This window comes from Callorhinchus milii, unplaced genomic scaffold (genome assembly GCF_018977255.1).
Source record: "Callorhinchus milii isolate IMCB2004 unplaced genomic scaffold, IMCB_Cmil_1.0 Scaffold2, whole genome shotgun sequence".
Lineage (NCBI taxonomy): Eukaryota > Metazoa > Chordata > Chondrichthyes > Chimaeriformes > Callorhinchidae > Callorhinchus > Callorhinchus milii.
Window position 1 is genome coordinate 20,819,740 of NW_024704743.1, and position 20,970 is coordinate 20,840,709.

The following is a 20,970-nucleotide window of genomic DNA, read 5'->3' on the forward strand; positions in this document are numbered from 1 at the left end:
TAAGAGCATCAGCCAACCAAATGAGTAAAATGGGATTAACTGTAACGACTGCTGAAATGTTATTCCTCCTCTTGGCGTTGTGGAGGGGAGGGAAAAGGGGCGATTTCACTAACAAGTGCTTCCTCCTGGTCACCTGAGACCTGGAATTCTGTGAATATACAAGAAATAGGCAGAAACCATCATTAGAAATTGATCATGAGGATTAAAGTAAGTTACAGCACAATGTATTCCCCAGGACGCGGACTAACGATCTTTAAAAACAAAATTGTGACTGAAAATAATGCCTTAACTATCATTTTTCTAGCATTGTACTTTTTCACTTTTAGATTGAAACTCGACCGTTGCCATCTATTTTGATTCAGTAACACTCTTTCAAAAGAAATGTTTGTTAAAATATGCTGACATTTCGTGGAATAGATCTCCATATATAGCAGATGTATACAAGTAGTTTAGATGTTTGCATTTTTTTATTGAAAATGGTCAGCACTGTATTTTGTTTTGAGTTTCGCAGAACCACTATTTTATTGGCTCGGGGCCATTGATGGTCATTACATGTTTAAACCTCACACAATCATGACACAAAGATGAGATTTATAACAATAATAATAATAATAATCCTTGCATTTGATATAGCACCTTATCACGTCTTCGAGACGTCTCAAAGTGCTTCACAGAATACACCGTAAAGTAAATTGACGGCATATTTTGTGGGTGAAACGCAGCAGTCGATTGAGCATAGTAGTGTCCCATAAACATTCGTGGATTGAAGCGACCAATTCATTTTAAGGAAATATTAGCCTGGAAAAGCAATCCACCAAACAACTAACAACTGGGTTCCTACTTACTGCTAGGTAAATAGAGGTGTGTGGAGTAAGGAAACCTGCCCAACGTTTCGCCCTGCTGGGAATCAAACCCAGGTCTCTTGCTTGTGAGGTGAATGCTCTAACCACTGAGCTACAGGATTATGAAAATAGCATCAAAGTAGAGCCTTTTTCAAACTTTCCTTTCAGGAACAAAGTGAAGGTTAATAGAAAGATTTGGGAGATTGTTGGCCAGAACACCAGAAGAAACTTCCTTCTCTTTTTGAGTAGTGCCATGGGATCCTTAACTTCCACCTGAACATGCAGACGGGACCTCAGTTTAATGAAGGCACTTCCAACAAGTGGAGGTGCCACCACCAACAATATTCCCCTCAGCAGTGTTTTGATAGGGTGACCATATGTCCCAGATTTCCAGGGGAAAGTTCCCTCATAAGGTATTGTGTCCCTGTCACCAAATTTGCCCTGTCTGGAGTTCAGCAACAAACTGAGCAAGAACAATAGCATTCTAAAACAGATACATTCATCAGAGAAATACAGCCATTAATCCAACAAGTTCCAGTATATCAGGAATTGTGGTTAGATAATTTTTCTATATGTGTCCCCAGATTTGGTTCCCAAAATATAGTCACCCTACCTTAAGACTATGTGAGTTCAAAATGCCTACATGAGGACTGAACCCACAACCTTCTGTCTCGGAGATTCATAGTATTAAAATAGAGCATTGGATATTAAAATGATTAGATTCAGATATTTAAATATTAGATACTTAGATATTAAAAAGGTTGACAAAGTGAGAAAGGCATAATTGAGAACCATCACAGACCATCAGTAACATTTTTGCTCGAGGAATATAAAAATCTCATGGTGAAATTATTCAGTATTCCAATGCTCTCCATTCTGCTCATATTATGAATAAAAAGTAAAGGAGCAAGCTAGTTTACTAGTTTAATTTGCTGTCCATTGTGTAGAGGCAGGAAGTAATTGAACTTCTTTGTGACAGCATAAGGAAACTTATACAACATTGACATGCAATTATAACAGAATACAGTAAGCATTTTTTATTAAGTATTATTTCACTGTTGAAAAATAATTATTCAGTGTTTTGGATCAACACATTCAGAATGTATACTGTGTTTATGGCACAGAATTACTTATTAAATGAAACCTGGCATCAATTCTTTTACATAAAAAGATAAGAATGCACTCCAATATTCCACAAAATGTTCATGCTGTGTGATTATATTGTAACCAAAGATACTAATCCCTGTTGAACACTACTTTATGTCTGGCACATTCCAGTACTTAACAGTGGTAGTCCAAAACTTCATGACCGCTGCAAACAAATGAAAGAGCAAGAGTGTTTTATTTCCATGCAGGAGTCAATGACAAATTCAAAAGCATATTCTTGTTTATTTCCCTTTGTATAAATAACAATACATTTGATATAGTGCACTATCAATGTTTCAATTATTTTGTTAACATCCCTTGCATTTGATATAGCACATCGTCAAGATGTCTAAAAGTGTGTCACAGCATTCTACAATGAAGTGTAGTGACTGTGTATTCTATAGGCAAACACGGCAGCCAATTTGTGCACAGCAATGTCCCACAAACAGCCATGAAGTGAGTGACCAATTTTATTTGGGACACTATTGACCAGGACATCGGGAGAAACTCCCTTTCTTTTCAAATAGTGTCACAGGATTTGGAACATCTATTTGAACAGGCAGGTGCACTAGAAAAGCTCCATGCTCTTCTTCAAAACAGATCCATGGAACCTTTAAAATCCACCTAAATCACCATAACAGGCAAACAGGACTTTTATTTATTGTCTTATCTGAAGCACTTCATACTATGCAGCATAGAGTGGGTCTTAAAACCATAACCTTTTGTCCCAGAGTCAAGACTGTTTGCTCAACCGAAAATAATTTTCACTGCTTCCACCATTCAACAACAACTTGCATTTATATAGCGTCCCTCACGCAGGGTAGGGTCCCACAGCGCTTAAATGCAGCAGATTGTGAAAGCATTATGATGCATCAGATTGATCATCATTAATATAATATTTGATCTCTAATGAGCATTTTAAGATGACATAGAAAGAGAGAATTATCCTTAGTTTGATTACAAATCACAAGTCTGGTCACAAGTCTTAATTATATTAAAAACTTTTGTGAAGTAAACAAAACAATATACAGTTTAAATAGACTTCACAGAGAGAACAGATACAGATCTAATTTAGCCCAGTCATTTTCAGGTCGCACATTAGACTTTGGAATTTGCAAATTTTGAGATTTTGTTAATTTATAGACCAAACAGGACATGATTTTATTTCCAAATATGTGCACTCTTATTTCTTTATAAAGTCCTAACACACATCTGATGTTTTAACACTATGTTTTTAGATGTCCTGATAAAGATGAACTGTCGTTTGAGAGTTTTGTCATATTTAACAGTAATGTTTTGACACACTGAATAGAAATTTGTTTGATAATGTGTCTGTGCTCCAAACAAAGTACTATTGTGAAACAGAGTACTGACTTTTTTCAGTTGAGAATTCTTACCTTCCTCACTTTCAGATTGAGAGCATCTCACTGTTCTCATTATGCTTCCCACAGTAAATTAATCTAGGATTTTCGCTTGGTTTGCACAATATGTTGGGGATTTGTTTTAATCCTGGATTTACGCGGCTCAGTTTTAGGGCAAATCCTTTCTCTGTTTTGTTCCCTAATATATACAATGACTATTAACTAATTGATATGTAGTTTGTTACTTACTCCCTTCAAGGTGCAGCTTTTGCCCTAAACACAAAATGAAAAGGTTGTTCACATGAATGGATAATAATATTGACATCTATCATACAAACTGCATGAACGTTTTTATATATTGTAAGACAATAATATTAGGCTATAAATAAAAATAAAATTACACAAAAGAAGAACTTTAGAAAATACGCATTTATACTTGTTTTTTTCCTTTACTATACATTAAATGCTTACACAGAATTTTAGTTTTCAAAGGGGTAAATTCAAACATAATGTTAGCTTCTTAGTATGGTGTATTTTTGTGAACTTTTCCACATTACAATACAGAGACACAGATTTTACCGTCCCCAATCGTTTTTTGTTGATCAAATGAGAGCAGAAACTCCCATTTGGGAGGGGCAACATGACATTTCACTTGGAAATTCTAAACAGGTCACAGACCTTTCACAGCCCCAAAGGCAGTGGGTGGGAACACTTAACTAAAGCGTGTAACCAGCTCAAGCTGCAGGTTACCCCTTTCGCTATTATTGGAATTGGAAAGCTTACAATATACTTTGTTTGAAAACAAAGAAACTTCACGTAAAGTTGTAATTATGCACTTCAACCATTTCCAAAGATACATGCCACAGAATTCATAAACCATGATATATTAATATTTGGTATAAGAGTGCCGTTTTATTCAGGTTTCAGAAAACAGTATTTTTCTAAAAGCTAAAAGCCAAAAAGAGACAACAAGGCTGCCCTAGCAATGACCTAGAGCTTTCAGATTCCTTGAACACATCAGAATTTCCATTGTTAAGTTTGATTAATTGTGACTGATAAATTGGAGTGAATCAATATATTGTCTTTATTGTGCACCATATTGCACAGCGTGCTTTATTTTGCAAAATAATGAAAAGATTTGTAAAATTGCAGTGATGAAACCTGAATTACTTTGCATTCACATGAAAAACAAAATTGGTCTTCAGCTATTTCAGCTCCATATCAGCTGAAACAAAATGCCACCGCAAATTTTATCTCTCCTAAAGTCAATTTTCTTACAAGGCACCAGTATCGCTGTGACATTGTAGTGACAATATTATCTCTAATCATTGAATAAAGTACTGTCACTGATGAACTGTTCTGAAAATTCCCATGGTTTAAGCCATACGGGCTATGAAGACTATTTGACGAAAACGACAGAACTCTTAGTTATCCAGTTCTCTGAAAAGTAAAGGCAGGAGCAATACTTGCATAAATCTGCCAATCTTTTGAGTGTCAGAGTAAGTGACTAAACTCTATTGTAATTTATCCTTGACTCTACAGAAGTTTGCAAGGAACATAAGCATGTCCTGATAGAAGTGTTTTGTGTGTGATGTTTTGGGGGGAGGGTAGGGTGAGGTGCTGAAGTGATAAATGATGTCACTGAAAGCTGCACAATGCCACAACTTCACAATGGCACTGCACATGCATAAAATCAAAACGGCTTCTGAGAAATCCATTATTCCTCCCTTACAATAGGCCTGAAACTGTTTTACAAGCACTCCCAGTGTTTTTATTCACACACGCTCCTAATAACATCCCACAACTTTAAGTGTATTTACAACCTTAAATGTCATATGCAGCTTGAAAACTGCAGCGCTGGACAGGGCTCAGATGTTGCTGCAATTACCTAAAATACATAATCCAGTTTGGGCGTGTACAGCAGACAGCACAAGCTTGACGCCACACAGAACTGCATAATTAACACTATTCTGCTCGTATTTATGCTAGCTCATGCAGCTAACTTTGAGTTCCAATATTTGAATAATTCTGGAAATATTTCTGTGCAACCATAAAATTAAGAACATCAATCATTCCTACAGAAAATTCCTGTTGGTAGAGTCATGCAAGCAGTTAATACTCATAATGCTGGTAACATAAATGTAAGAATGTTTGCAACTTGCTGTGTTGTGTTGTCTAAAATTTGTCTTTTTAAAATAGATTAGGAAGATGGATTTTTTAAGAAAAAAATTCCACCTCTTAAACTGTATGGATATTCATGTTGCATTCTTTGGACATGGAATCACCCAAATGACTGGTTCAGTTACCATCTGAGATGCGCCTACAGTTTTTTGCTTTGGCTGCTGATTTCCTAAGACATTCAGATATTAATTCAGTCAGTATTTATTACATTTTAGCCTGAAAATGTTGGACCATTTTAGTGAATTGACCAATAGTTTATATAGGAGTTCCTTCTAAACAGCAAAACATGTTTCAGTGATTATCAGGCTGATATATGTGCATTGCTTCTTAACAATCTTGTTGCAATGAAATCACGTTGATCTGGAGAAAACCTATGTGGATGTAATTATCTGCAATAATATCTATGAAGTGAAGGTTCTAAGAGAAGGACTTAGTTCCTGATCTTGTAAATGCTGGTTGTTGGTCAGCATCAGGGTAATATCATAATGTGTGGAGTGTTACAAGAATTCTCTAGGAAATTGGGAACTGTCAATGAATATGCTTAGTCACAATCCCCACTTTCTCCTCTGGACATGGATGTGCCACAGATTGGTGCAGCCGTGACAACCTTTTACTTTTGATTGGTTTCAAAAGTGCATTTTACAAAATAGAGAAAGGCAGCTGGAAGGAAGCAAGAAGCAGAAAGGCTCACATAGTTACAAAAGGTTAAGTGAGTTCGGAATTAGGTAGAATACATTAGAAATGGAAAAAAAAGTTAAAATCATGAACTTGAGGAGAATAGGGAGGAAATAGAATAGGAAAAGGGAAATCGAGAGAAAAACTGATAACAGATTGGTCAGACTTGGTCAAGGTTTACAAATGTTTATGTTCATTCAATGTTTTTTGTATTGATTTCAGTGGGTTAGGTTAATATTAAAGTAATACAGTATATTGATCCTTGATCTTTAGTACCTTGTACTGTTTTATTTAACATCACAGTGAATGAATTGAAAATTTTGGCTCATGAAGATAGGTTTCCATAAATCTGATGCTTGTCTAAAGGTAAAGCTCTGAGAAATGTAATGCTATTTTCTTGCAAATGCAAGTTTTTTATAACGCAAGGTATTCCTATATAGTTTCCTGTGAACCTTCAACTTACTGTCTAGGGCACTGACATCAGCCCTATTCGGCAGCAACCTGGAGTGCTAAATGACATCTGGTCTCTTTACCCACATGATGTATCACTTAGTAGGTGGTCAAAACAGTCTTTCTAGGTCATCCAGAGTTTCACACAACTGTGTGACACCAGTCTGCTACTACTAGATACTGTGGTTTACAGATTGAATCTGGATCACATGCTGAGTTATTTCTTGACTGCTCCCAAACATTTACGTAGCACCACACTGTTTTATATTTTTTGTGCCAGACTTCTAGGATATTTAACTGAATTCAGCTTGTACGTCTATAGCAAACTGGGCCCTTGAGGCAGAAATTCTAGTAGAATTGTGGAAAATTTAAGATTGTGCAGAGTTATAGAAATCCTTAAATTTAGTTTGGAAGCCAATAGGCTTCCAAACTAAATTAAAGGATTTTACAATTCTGCTTCAGATTGGGTGAAAATTGTTTTTTGTAGTGTATTAAATTGTCCAAATATTTCTGGTAACAAACTCCAGAATTTTACACCACATAATACCTCCAGTTCATAATTAACTCAGTGTACATTATACATCACTGAAGGGTTCCTGAAGGCTCTATGATGACAATATCACTGAGCACAGAAGTGCTTGAAATACATGCCCTCAACTAGAGCGCACTTGCTGATTCCCATGGCACCCGTTCTTGACACACTCAGCTAATTTCTAAAAAAGAGTATACGTTCAGAATGCCTACATTTGCAATTGTGGCACATGCCAGAAATATTTTGAAGGTACTCTCAATAAGGAGATGAGTGTTATCTAGTGGTACTATAATATTTGAAGGATTGAGGATAGTTTAGCTAATAATAATCAATGGACTTAATTGCAATTTTATCTTCATCATCAGAAGAGATTAACTGTCATCATTGATTTTACTTGACCTACCTTGATTTTCTAATTTAGTTGGCAATAATGGGTTTGAAAATAGAATATTCTCTACTTGGATTTAGTAATAGCAACTCTTATCAGTAATCACAAGAGTGCCACACCAATTGTAAGGACTCCACTCTGGAAGTACATTGAATCATAAATGCTGAGGTTAGGTACTGCACAACATATGACAACCTTAAAATGGTGTTGCTTCTGATCAGAGGGTCCATTATGGTTTCTTGTAAATTATTGCAAACAAGGTAAAATAATCTTTGTTCTGGGAGATATTGCCCCAATGATTGAAAATTATTTTAAAGTAATACTACAAGGTATCCAGATGTGACCCAGGCAATCCTGCTGGAACTCTGCATAGTTACAAGTGCCCCCAGATGCTCTGAACCTCCTTTGGCTGCAATCTAGTTTCACACTCAGATCGCAGTCTCAGTTGAGTTCCAGAAGCACATGCCTTGTAGGATATACTATTGTCAAATCTTGAGAATCTTACAAATTAGACCCCTGAATCGATGGGTTGGGCCAGGGGGAGTCATTTATGTCTATGTTACTTAGTTTGATTATTGATCATATAAACAACATGCTGCAGCTTCTTCATGTTTTACCTCTTTGTTACAGTGGGTGAAAGGGGCTTTCCAATGTAGAAGGTTTACAGTTATCTTGGCAGATAATCTGTCCAATTTGAACAGTATACCAAATTCCACTTTATTCAAAAAATTAAGGGTTTTAATCTAATCCCTTGTGGAGAGTGGCAAAGCAAAATGATCATCGAATACTACTTGAAGTGTAACCTTGAGCAATTATTTGCAATTGCTGATTTTTCAGGCTGGTGTTTATGTGGAAATAAGGGCAAACTGCCTTGATAACCACCAACCAATGGAATTTCCTTAATTACTGTACTTCATTTCAATAATATTTAAAATGAAGAATATTTTTTGTAAAGTATGTTCAAAACTATTGTTTTTAACCATTACAATGTATGACAGCAATCTGGATGCATAGTGCTTGCAGACTGGGTTTTACTCTGGGACCTGGTTTGAAAACCAATACCACACAGAATATATTGAAACCTCTACTCTGTTGGATGTGATGGTTTTACATCGCAACATTCAGGTAGCTTGAATTGGGTTTCAGAGTGTACAAATTCCTTGCATTTGGTATAGCTCTTTGATGTCAGACAGACAGACTGTCTGTCTGACATCAAGTCCTCGATGAGAGCCAACTTTCTACAGCTGAATGTCAGCAATACTGAGGTCCCCCGATTGGCTCGTGCCAGCGCCCCAGCACCTCAGGCACTGGCAGCATCAGCATCCACAGTTGCACACTCCACCTCACCAAGCCAGTCAGGAACCTGGGTGCCTTGTTATCCATCAACTGTCCTATCTCCCCCATATCCATGCCATGACCCGTTCTGCCTTCCCCAACCCCGCAACATTGCCCGACTCTGCCACTGCCTCACCCCTCAGGCCGCCGAAACCCTCATACAAGCATTCGTCATCTCAAGGCTCAATTACGGAAACTCCCTCGTTTGCCTCCCCAACACTTCCCTCCACAAGCCGCAGATCATCCAGAACTCTGCAGCTCATGTCGTTTACCGCACCAGGCTCTGTGACCCCATCACCCCCACCCCCGCCCGGCTCCACTGGCTCGCTATTCCTCAGAGGATAGAATTCAAAATCTTCGTCTTCACTTTTAAGGTCCTCCACGGCCTTGCCCCCTCCCACATCTCTGACCTGCTGACCTGCTATCAACCTATTCTGCTCAGCAGACTCTGGGCTATTCCACATCTCTCCCCGACCTGCCCAACTATTGGCAGCCAGGCTTTCAGCCTCTCTGCCCCCACTCTTTGGAACTCCATCCCACAATCTCTTCACCTTGCTCCTTCTCTTGCCTCCTTCAAGGCACGACTCAAGACCCTCCTTTTTGACTCTGCCTTCAACCGCCCTCCTACCCCCTCTGCCCTTCTTCATCTCAACCTTGCCCTATACCTGGGTCCTGATCCCTGACTGTTCAGCGCTTTGGGATGTCCTCCCGACGTGAAAGGTACTTTACAAGTGTAATTTCGTTGTTATGTTGTTGAGATGTCTCAAAGCACTTCACAGGATTTTTACCATGTAATGTACAGTGACTGACCAATTTTATCTGGGGATTGTTGGCCAAGGCATAAGGAGGAGAAACTCCCTTCTCTTCTTGAATACTGCTGTGGGATCTTTAACATTCACTGAACAGGCAGATGCGACCTGTTTTAATGTCTCATCAGAAGAAAGCTACCTCTGACAATGCAGCACTTCCCCAGCAGGAGGTTCTAGAGGTTCAAACTCTTAACATGGTGATTAAGATGCGAGAGTGATATCAACTGGCTGACACCTTGCTTTGTTGCGGACAAATGATAATAACCTTTTAGATTTCATATAGTGCTTTTCATGTTGGGAGGTTGTCTCAAAGCGCTTCACAGGGTATAACAGCACCAATAACAACAAATTGCATTGATATAGCATCTTTCATGTCAGTAGGACATCCCAAGGTGCTGGAAATACTACAAAGTGTAATGACCTTGTGTTTTATGGGCAAAGGTTGCAGCAAATTAGCACAGTAACCAATGATTTTTGGGGGATTTGTTGCCCAGGACACTGGGAGAAAACTTTTTAAAATAGTCCCATGAAATCTTTAATGCCCACATGAACAGAGGCAGATTGAACCTTGGTTTAACTTTGCATCTGAGGGATGACACCTCCAAAAATGCAGCACACACCCAGCACTGCAACTGAGTGTCAGCTCTGACTTGAAGTGTTCCAAATCCCGACATTGGGCTCGAACCCACAACTTACTAACTCAGAGACGAGGTGCTACCAACTCAGTTTTATACATGTCAGGCTAACACATGACATATATAAGTTAATTGTATAAAGCTGCTTAGTGTTTGGCATTAATTGGTAATGGTGACCATTCAGGAAGACTCAACTGGTAAATAGAAACTTCATTGTTGGAGTAGTATTCTTTCTAGGTTGGGGTTCAATCACATTGTTGGGTGTGGAAGAAAGAACTGTCCTCTGCATTTCTGACCAGGGGGAATACATTGCTGATACAGATGGAGTTTAATACAAAAAATGAAGAATACAATAACTTTATCTGATAAGATATTTCTCATATTTTACTTATATTTGTAAGAATGTCAAAGACATAATGGTATAGTTGGTTTCTTTCCAAATTATTGGAAAAAATTACTTTTGGCATGAGGCCAAAAGCATGAGGCATAGCAATTTAGTGACATTGTGTTTACGTACACAACAGTGTGTAACATAGAGCAATAGAATGCAAAGTTTTTGGTAGTGATTTCTTATTCAATAAGTTCCCATTCTGGCTTGATAATCTTCCAAGGGGCTGAGTCGACCATCTGAGCCAGCTACATACTCACAGGATGGCAGGAAAAAAACAAAGAAAAGTTGTCTGTACAAAACGTCATGAATCTCTCAGCCAGGTGGAATTGGCTGTAGGTTTTTAGTGGATTCTCTGGCTAGTGGAAGGTGTACAGAAGAGAGGGCCTTAAAGTATGAAAAAAACAATGGGGAGATAAAACCTCAATGTGGAGTTTTACATACATGGTATTTTCTCCATGGACAACAGGTCATCTGTTTATCATGGACTCCATCCATTGATTTCAATAGTTTCTGAAGATTTAAAACATGTTCAATGTGTGTTGAACTTATTTTTGCCCTTGGTACTGAGAGATACCAATATACTTACAAAAAGAATGAACCTTGTATTGTGTAGGGGCAGCCTCTATAGTGTATTGGATAGAGCTGCATCTGACAGACTAGGAGTTTGCTGATTCAAATATGATTTGAGCTGCATGGGGAAGCTAAATTGGCTCTAACCTCCCCATGGTTAAGGAGGGTAAAACCAGTCATGTTCCTGCTTCTGGTCCCTTTATAACCTGTGGCTTGTAGTTGTGTACATGTGTGACAGTCAAATATGGAGAAAATTAGAAAAAAATCAGACAGCCTAAATTTACTAAAAACAAAAACCCTGTATTGTGGATACATCATAACTGTAGGAAGAAATACGAACACCTTACAAGATCATCACCACCTGTCAATTGATGGATTGTGTTGAATTCCTACCAACTACAGTAATTACTAATTACATTTTGTTAGATCTAATAACCTGGTTTGAAAAGCTCTAAAACATTTACTTCAGAAATTACTAAAATGCTTTGAAAGCAAATGTAGAATTAGCTGGTTCAGGATTTTCTGAATAATGCAGTCAATGAACACTACATCGCTAAACTGCTTTTTCTAAAACAGTTAAATCCCAATGTTTAATAAGCAGCATTGAAGCATAAACACTTTGGGATGGGGATGCTCTTTAATTATAAAGATACTTTAGTACTAGTGGACCAATTTTGGACCAATTTGGATCTTATAATAGGTCTAGTATGAATATTGTAAACAGTTCCATTCTTACTACATGCATAATAAAGTGTCTTTATCAATTTCTCTTATATTCTACAAAAAGCAAGATCCCATTACCTTTACACCTGTAGTAACAAACTTTTCCCAGATCACTATAAATAAACTTTAATAAAACAGAGAAGCATATTCAGATGGCATTGCCTTGCTTAAATCAATGCAATGCCATCTGAATATGCATGTAAATAACTAAGTACCAAAAGGCTGCTACTTTTGTGAGTAAGTCTATAACTAATCTGAAAACAGGTGATTGCTGCTTCACGCCAAGTTACATTGCGAATAAATTACACAGTCATAAAGATTAAGAAGTGGGACTTGTACCCTAGCGCTGCTTGCATAAAGATTTTATTAAATTGATTCTTTCAAAATGCAAGACTTATAATGTAGGACATGATGATTTTGAAAAAAAAGTTTAAAAGTGAAGACTTCTTTGCAGTTTTAAATATATGCTTACTCTATATGCTTATGAGATATAATGTTCAAATTTGTGATTGGTAACCTTAGAAAAGTGGGCTAACTTTTCTTTACTCTGAGGTGCTTTCTGAGGAAGATATGAAGACAAAAAGTTGCATTTAAAAAATTTTGTTTGCAGTTTGTACTATCCATCACCTGTGTTACTACATACAGCATTGACTATTTTTTAGCAATTGAATATTATATTGATTATTAAAGCAATGAATATAGAATTTGTATACATTAAATCACCACAGCATCATGGTTGAATATACATGAATTGACAGTTTTATAATAATAATATTCCTTGCATTTGATATAGCGCCTTATCATGTCATCGAGACATCCCAAAACACATCACAGAATATACTGTAAAGTGAATTGATTGTTCATTTTGTGGGTAAAACGTAGCAGCCAATTGTGCACAGCAGTCTCCCACAAACAATCATGGGTTGAAATGACCCATTTTATTATTTTTTTTAAGGAATTATTACCCCTGGAAAAGCGATCCGCCAATCGACTAACAACCGGGTTCCTACTTACTGCTAGATAAACAGAGGCGTGTGGAGTAAGGAAACTTGCCCAACAATTTGCCCTGCCGGGAATTGAACCCAGGTCGCTCGCTTGCAAGGTGAGTGCTCTAACCACTGAGCTACAGGACTCCACATGCATCTGAATGCCTCCTGTGTCCAGCGGTGGATTTCTGAAGTAAGATTTCTATGTAAGATTTCACTGTTGCTGTTAAGAAACATTTATCAGATAGACTTTATTCATATTCAGCTTGTCCTTTGTCCAAATATCATGTGCATACTCAGTCACTTGTATCTGTACATTCATAGATGCCCTTGATTTTGGACAAAAGTACAGCACTGAGTCCATTTGGCTTGCCTGCCATAGCTATGCACATACAAATCATGGTATTAACACTAGTCTCTCTGCTACAGGTGGGGGGAGTGAGCAAGGAGGATTGAACTCATACCAGTTAGTAAATTAACTTTTAACTACATTGTGTCTGCTTCACCTATTGTTATATTGGAGCCAGCAAATCATGAAAACACATCACAAAATCACTGACAGGAAATTCCAGAGAAAGTGATAGTTGTTGATGTAATGCTAGAGATTTAGTGATAATTTATGCGCAAAGCATTTGCATGTAAGTAGCTGTTTTAAAAAGAATATGAATAGATTTGGTACTAACATTTGCTTTGATTAGTTTTCTTATAATACTAGTAACTACAGTATCTCACCTTCTGCAGTCAAATTAAAGATCCCCAAAGCACTTCCTGATGACGTTTTATCTACATTTGTTCGCAATGCAAGCTGTGAAGGACTGGACCCTATTTGAGGCTGATAACAGTAATATAATCAGTTTCATTTCTGGCAAAAGCTGTATGAATTTTTAATTTTCTGAAGGAAAATGTCTACCTACCAGTGGCATATAGGGAGAACCAACCAGTGATTGGTTTGCTTGAGAAACAATTCCTACAGGATCTTCGGGCTATACAGAAAAGATGAAATTGTCTGACATGTGAAGGCAGTATTAATAAATCAAAAAATGTTTATTTTAATGACAATTGTTTTATATTTTCCAAGTGCCCAGTCTACCTCAGCCATGTAGCGAAGAGGCCATCAGATGACATATTCCCAGGGGTCTGACAATGTCATTCTGAGCAGCTGTAAAGGGGCAAGTGATGGCAGCATGGGGAATACATTTCATCTATGGTTTCTTGGCCACAGCAGCATGGCTAATATTGCTATTAGCAGCATAGGAAAATTAAACCTTCATCCACTACTGCTGTGAAAGATTATTTATAATGCTTCAATGTACAAACTTGCTATCATTTGGTCATTATATTGCAGTATTTTCCCTTTAGGCTTTCGCCCTGTTTAACTTAAAAATGCTGTGCTGTAACCAGCTGCTAAATAACCCACAATCACATTCTTTAAATATGAAGGACTGGATGGAAGAATGGATTACAACACTACTCTTTCATCTGTGAAACGCGGATTTGATTCTACACCAAAACCATCTGACAAATGTTTAATTTCATAGATGTCGGTGAGGGTCTTCAGTAAAATAATCACATTTTACGCAGTTCCTATCCAGCTTCTAGTGGGTATGAGATAACAGCAAACGTTACTCATATTTGGTATTACATGTTTAATCCCCTCCCTATCCCTTTTGCTCCCACTTCCAGCTCGGGTGCCTATCCAAAAAGGATAGCAATTTGAGATGCTTTCCCAAAGTGTGAAAGGTGTTATATAAACGTAAATTGTATTGTCTGATCTCACTCAGAAATCATAAATATAGTGGGTATCATCCTGGGGGGGGGGTGGTGGCTGATCCTCTCCAAGGTGACATGCTTACCAAAAGATTTTCAGAATTGACATTCTGGCAGTCTGGTTACTGAGCAAGGTAGGCCTGCAATATTGCAGAGCATTGTAGATAACAGCCCAGCCAGCCTGGCTCATTGTGTGGACTTGGAGAGGTAAGCTGGTCACAGGGTTTTTGCCCATTTGGCTCCTGTCAACCCTGCAAGTCAAAATCCTAATAGTAGGATGGTCCCAGCTGGACAAGCAGCGGGAAGCTTGCCAGAGTGATTTGGATGGAAAGCTTGTGGTGGTTTTAACTGGCAAGCTTTGACCTTGCCAACCTGCACCAAATCCTCTATGAAGTTACATAAGCAAGATGCACCCTCCAGGGAGAGAGTGCACATTCCATTCTATATATGTGGAACTCTCAGGCCGGTTTGTATACTCTTAAGCATGATGACGATTTTCAGTTGTGACACTCAGCTGACTAAAACAACATAAGCTTCACTAGTGCAGGAAATGTAAATATCAAACATGTGCAGTAGGGCATCTGCTTTGGAGTTACTGCTTCATTCCCTAGTGCTTAATAGAATAAACGTTTTTGACCCTTGTACTTCAGTATTTTTGTGCTTAAAGGAGTCATTAACAGGTACTTACTGCATAATTCATGTTGGAATTGCGGATAGATGCCGTTTGGCGCTGCATAGAACATCTCATGAACATCTCATCCTTTACAGCAAAGAGGCTGAAAATTTATAGATTTGTTTATTTTTAAACTGTTGCATTACAACACACAAAACATTTAATTATTTCTGCAATGGGATTAAGTAAAGAAGCATCACACATTTTTTTAATAACAAATCTGGTGAAGTTATTATTTTGTTCATAAACTTTACAAATGTGTACCTTCTCCTTAGTATATTAAACTTTTTTTCCCACGCTTGATTTGTTCGCTGAAGCTCTTTATTAAGTCTGAAAAACAAGTATATTTCATGAGTGAAAAACAAAACTGTTTCAACCTGTACCAATTAGCTACTGACTAACTAGTATTAGCTTTCGGGATTTGATCTTATAATCGTCTAGGTGCAGTTATCTATACATCGTACAGTACTGAGGGAGTTAACCAAAGGAGTGGTGGTTTTAACTGGCTGTTCCAAAGGAGTGCCATTCTTTAGATAAGCGGTTAAACCAAGTTCTTGTCTACTAGGTGAATCTTAAAAAATCCCATGATATTAGTTGAAAAAAGAAGGCATCTTCTTCTTGGGCTATGGAAAATAATCCTGCAGATAAATTGGTCACTTATGTGTAGTTACTTGTGTGACCTTGCTGTGAACTGCGTGCAACAGTAATTTCTGTAAACTGTTTTGAGAAATTTTAATGTAAAAAGTTACTATAAAATTACAAGTTTTACCCTTCTAATTGTTTGTCAAGCTTTTTCAAATAAAAGCTTGAAATTCAAAGTGGATTGAAATCCCAATCCTTGCCAGGCTCCAGTAACTCCCTGCCTTCAAATGGATCAACTTCAAAAGGCATCACACATAAATCACTGTAGCACCTCCCCATCTCTATGATATCTCTACCTGCCCCCTCTGCTCAGCTAATGTAGGCCCTCTACGTGTCCCCCACGCGCTCTGCACCACCGTTGGGAGCTAAACTTCATTCCATAAAACCATGGAATTTATGGTAAAAAGGGAGGTCACCCTGCCCATTGTGCCTGTGCTGCAAAATTCACTACTGTACTGCCAAAGTCATTACACCCCCAACCACTGGATTTCTCTGCTTCTACCCCTCCACCTCTCCCCTTCTCTATTTATCTTCAAATCACATAATTCTATTTTAAACCAAAGAATACTGTATCTATAAGATCATCCCTTCCTTTATAGGAAGGTAAAAGTGCGTAAGAAGCTAGCTGCCATCTATTACATTCTATAATTTTAACAAATATATGGGTGAACCATATATGTAGCTAAATTGAGAGGGCAACAGATTAGCCTCAACTTTGATATTGAAATGAGTTAGAGACATTATGATGAATGGGTTGTAAGACACGTGTGCTCTAATTAATGGGCTGTGAACTTCAATAATTGGTGTAAATAGTACATTGCTGCTTATGGAGGAACCTTGAGAGTAATTTTCAAGGTGAACCTGAGGAGGCCCTCAGCTCCTCCACAGGCCACCAGAAAATCTTCTTTTACAGGTGGCCCCAAGACTACAATGAAAATCATGCATGAATGTCAATGATAAATAAGATGTTAAATGGGATTAAAAAAGTAAATGCAGAAACATATTTCCAGATTCGCAGAGACAGCTGGACAAGTTTCAGGTTTGTGAAAGGAACTTTATAACAGATAGCAGGAATTATTTCTTTGCACGAGTTTCCAGTTGGTGGAAAGGTTAACCGGGAGAAGTGGTGAGACGTTCTTCAGTTTAACTCCCTGTGAAGAATATGACTCACACGGACTTTTCCTTGTGATTTCACTGCTTTACGAGTTGATTACTGTGTTTTGAACAATGCTTGTACATAAAGGAAAACTGTTTAAACAACAGTTTCACACTCACTTCATTATTCAAACTTTCGACAATATAATGTCGCCCTTGTGGAATAAGTGACAATCATAAGTACAGGTCAACTAAACATGTCTAAGGTGCTATATGGCTCTTGTTTTGCCCTGCGTTCATTTTTGGTTTTACAATTGTATTACACTTTATTCTTTGCTGAGAAGTGGTTTTCACATTCATAATTAAACAATACCAAGTTTTTTTTAATATTATGAGTCAGTAGCGCTCTTGGCTCTTTAATGACATTACATTTGTTCACAATGGTGAACGTCCACGATGGTAAACGTCCACCTAAACAGGCAGACAAGGCGTTGGATTAACGTCTCATCTGAATAATGTCACCTCCAACAATGCAACACCCCATCAGCATTGCATTGAAGTGTCATCTTAGACTATTTAAATTCGGAGTTCTGATGTGAGGCTTGAACGCATGTTCTGCCAAAGTCATTACACCCCCAACCACTGGATTTCTCTGCTTCTATTCCTCCACCTCTCCTCTTCTCTATTTATCTTCAAATTACATAATTCTATTTTAAACTAGAGAATACTGTATCTATAAGATCATCCCTTACTTTATAGGAAGGTAATACAGAAGCAAAAATGCTACCAAATGAGCCAGGATGCTACCCAATGCGCATGAATCTGGAAACTTAAAACTTATTAAAGAGGTATGATTGAGGGGCGTGGAATGGCTCTCCCTCTGCTTTTGAGGAAACATTTCTGCGCGATACTTCTTCACTGCCATAAGGGTGAGTCTCTAAACTCACTGTGTGGAAAAATTGGGGTGTTCACATTTCTAACATTTGGCAATGCAGCATGTTAGAGGCTGCTCTGTGATACTCACCCCAGTATAAGTTCTTTTTGTTGTTTGTCTAACTTCTTCAACAACTTTAATTCAAGAAGAGCTTGGCTTGTATCAAGGTGGGTTTCCTTCTGTCAAGAAAAAAACAAATATCTGTTTTGATTGTTTTTTATTGATAAAGCTAATCTGACAGAGATTGAAAAATATAAGAAATTAGGTGATCCCAAGCATGGTTTTCAAAGTTTGGACATTGTAGGACAAAGGGAAAATGCTCCCAGTTAGATTTGGAGGATTTAACTTTTAATGAGAGGTAAGAGGGATAATGAAGAGTTTGGGATAAAAGAGTCAACCACATTGCTTTGGATGCAGCCTCTCCTCTCACCTCAACCTCCATGGCGCTGTTCTTGAGTGGTTCAGATCGTACCTCTCACACCACCTGCACTTCATCTCCTCAACCGGCTTCTCCTCTAGCCCCCGGACTGTCTTGTGCGGCGTTCCCAGGACTCTGTCCTTGGTCTCCTCCTCTTCAATATCTATATGCTCCCTCTTAGTGACATTACCCGCAGACATAAGATCAACTTGCACATGTATGCGGATGACACACAACTGTACCTCTCTGCCTCCACCCTTGACTCCAGGACCATTGCTGTCCTGACAGAATATCTGTCAGACATCAAGTCCTGGATGAGAGGTAACTTTCTTCAGTTGGACATCAGCAAGACTGAGGCTCTCCTGATTGGCTCCCGTCAGCGCCTCCATGCCTCAGGCGCTGACAGCATCCCATCCATGGTTGCACACTCCACCTCACTAAGAACCTTGGCGTCTTGTTTGACCCTCAACTATCCTTTCTACCCCACATCTGTGCCATGACCCGCTCTGCCTTGCCCCACCTCCGCAATGTCGCCCGGCTCCAGCACTGTCTCACACTGCAGGCTGTCGAAACCCTCATACATACGTACCTTCATTATACTGAGGCTCGACTATGCAAACTCATTGCTTGTTGGCCTCCCCAACTCCTCCCTCTGCAGGCTGCAGATCATCCAGAACTCTGCAGCCTGTGTCCTTTCCTGCACTAGGTGCCGCGACCCTATCACCCCCTTCCTTGCCCAACTCCACTGGCTTTCCATCACACAGAGGATACAGTTCAAGATCCTGGTCCTCACCTTCAAAGCCCTCCACAGTCTTGCACCCCCCTACCTCTCCGACCTCCCCTACCATCCTGTTTGCTCCCTACACTCAGAGGGCTCCGGCCTGCTTCACGTACCCCGCCTTGCTCACCCCTCTAATAGCGGGCAGGCCTTCCATCACTCTGTCCCCACCCTCTGGAACTTCATCCTGCAGTTCCTCTGTCTCGCCCCCTCCCTTGCCACCTTCAAGACCCATCTCAAGACCTTCCTCTGCGACTGTGCTTTCAATCTCCATGCTTCACCCCCTGACCTCCACCCTTCCCCACCCTAACCCCCAGTTCGGTTCCGTAACTCTGCCTGCCCAGCGCCTTGGGACGTCTGCCCGACGTGAAAGGTGCTATACAAATGTAATTTTGTTGTTGTTGTTGTTAGCAAATGAGGATGTGCTGGATTTCTGTTTGAAGTCATAGAGTTAGCGAGACCTTGAATATTAACCATCAGATGAAAAAGAATGGTTGCAAATTCTCTCATACTGCATACATTTTAATAGAATTTTTTTTACACATTACCTTAACTTCCTTAGTTTCCTTAGTATCCTTAGATTCCTTAGTTTCAATTATGTATGATTTTTGTTTAGCTATCAGTGCTTCCTTTGCCTTCAAAGTCAGTTCTATATCTTTAGCAGCTTTATCCCGTGCTTCCATCTGCATTAAAGGAAGCAAAACTAAGTTTCTCAAGCGGAAATTAAGAAGTTGTCAAAACAATGTAAAACAATTGTTAATCACAGATTACCAGCACAAAACATTGTAAGTTTCACACTATGTATTCAGCCTAACCTAAAATATTTGGGATTTGGCTTCCAGGGTTGTAGACATATGTTGGATTTCTGTTTGAGGTCAATTAAATCTGTAAGTCTCTCCCCCAAATGGCTGTGGATGCTGGATCCACTCAAATTTTCAAGACTGAGGTGGATAGATTTTTGTTAGGTAATGGTATCAAGGGATAAGGGCAAAGGTGGGTATTTGGAGTTGAGATATAGATCAGCTTTGAATGGCGGAACAGGCTTGAAGGGCTGAATGGCCTACTTCTGTTCCTAAGTTTCTGTAGCTACATTTTCAAACCTTACTGATAAGTCGAAAGGCTAGTCAACCATCAACAATGCTTTGAGTTACAGTATTATGGATTGGTTTGGCTCAGAACTAGTTTAACCTTAGGATCCTTACCTTCCCATCCCCAAGAAAAACTAATTTCTGTGACTTCAAAAGGGTGAAAGTAACTTAATTAATATTAGAGACTGATCCTAATTTAGACTTTATGCAACTTTCACTACATATGTTCCATCATATATGTAAAGTTAAAACCCAATGAAAAAGGACACACAATATCTGTCTGAGTACTTTCCATTGTTGAAGACTTCTTTGCTTGGAAGTAGCTTCTGCAATATTCTCTCTTAAAAGGCACATGACATTCAACTGCCTCAAAATCAAACGAGAAGATTGAATGGTGCTTGATTTCCACCTTGAAGACCAACAATGATCTTCATCTATCTGAGAAGCTATGTGTGAGTACGTTCAGTCTGAGTATTAGGTGCAGGTTGGCAAGAGGCAAGGCTTGGGGACCCAGAGTGTGCATTGGTGTACTGTTGGAGTCTAACCAGCTA

General features: G+C 38.8%; 1 protein-coding gene across 4 annotated transcripts in view; it reads right to left on the bottom strand.

Annotated features, from left to right (window-relative positions):
- The window catches only part of cunh10orf67 (chromosome unknown C10orf67 homolog), a 78,182-nt gene continuing 57,212 nt past the window's right edge, over positions 1 to 20,970 (bottom strand). For 2 of the 4 annotated variants that reach the window (XM_007889726.2, XM_007889723.2), the window contains 8 exons: positions 19,880 to 20,014; positions 18,226 to 18,314; positions 15,729 to 15,794; positions 15,480 to 15,567; positions 13,939 to 14,007; positions 13,757 to 13,856; positions 3,599 to 3,622; positions 1 to 148 (listed from right to left, as the gene is read on the bottom strand). In XM_007889726.2, the coding sequence (XP_007887917.1) occupies positions 60 to 148; positions 3,599 to 3,622; positions 13,757 to 13,856; positions 13,939 to 14,007; positions 15,480 to 15,567; positions 15,729 to 15,794; positions 18,226 to 18,314; positions 19,880 to 20,014 (660 nt within the window). In that variant the 3' untranslated portion in view covers positions 1 to 59. The remainder of the gene's footprint in view (positions 149 to 3,598; positions 3,623 to 13,756; positions 13,857 to 13,938; positions 14,008 to 15,479; positions 15,568 to 15,728; positions 15,795 to 18,225; positions 18,315 to 19,879; positions 20,015 to 20,970) is intronic. The other 2 variants (XM_007889724.2, XM_007889725.2) reach the window with 2 other exon arrangements.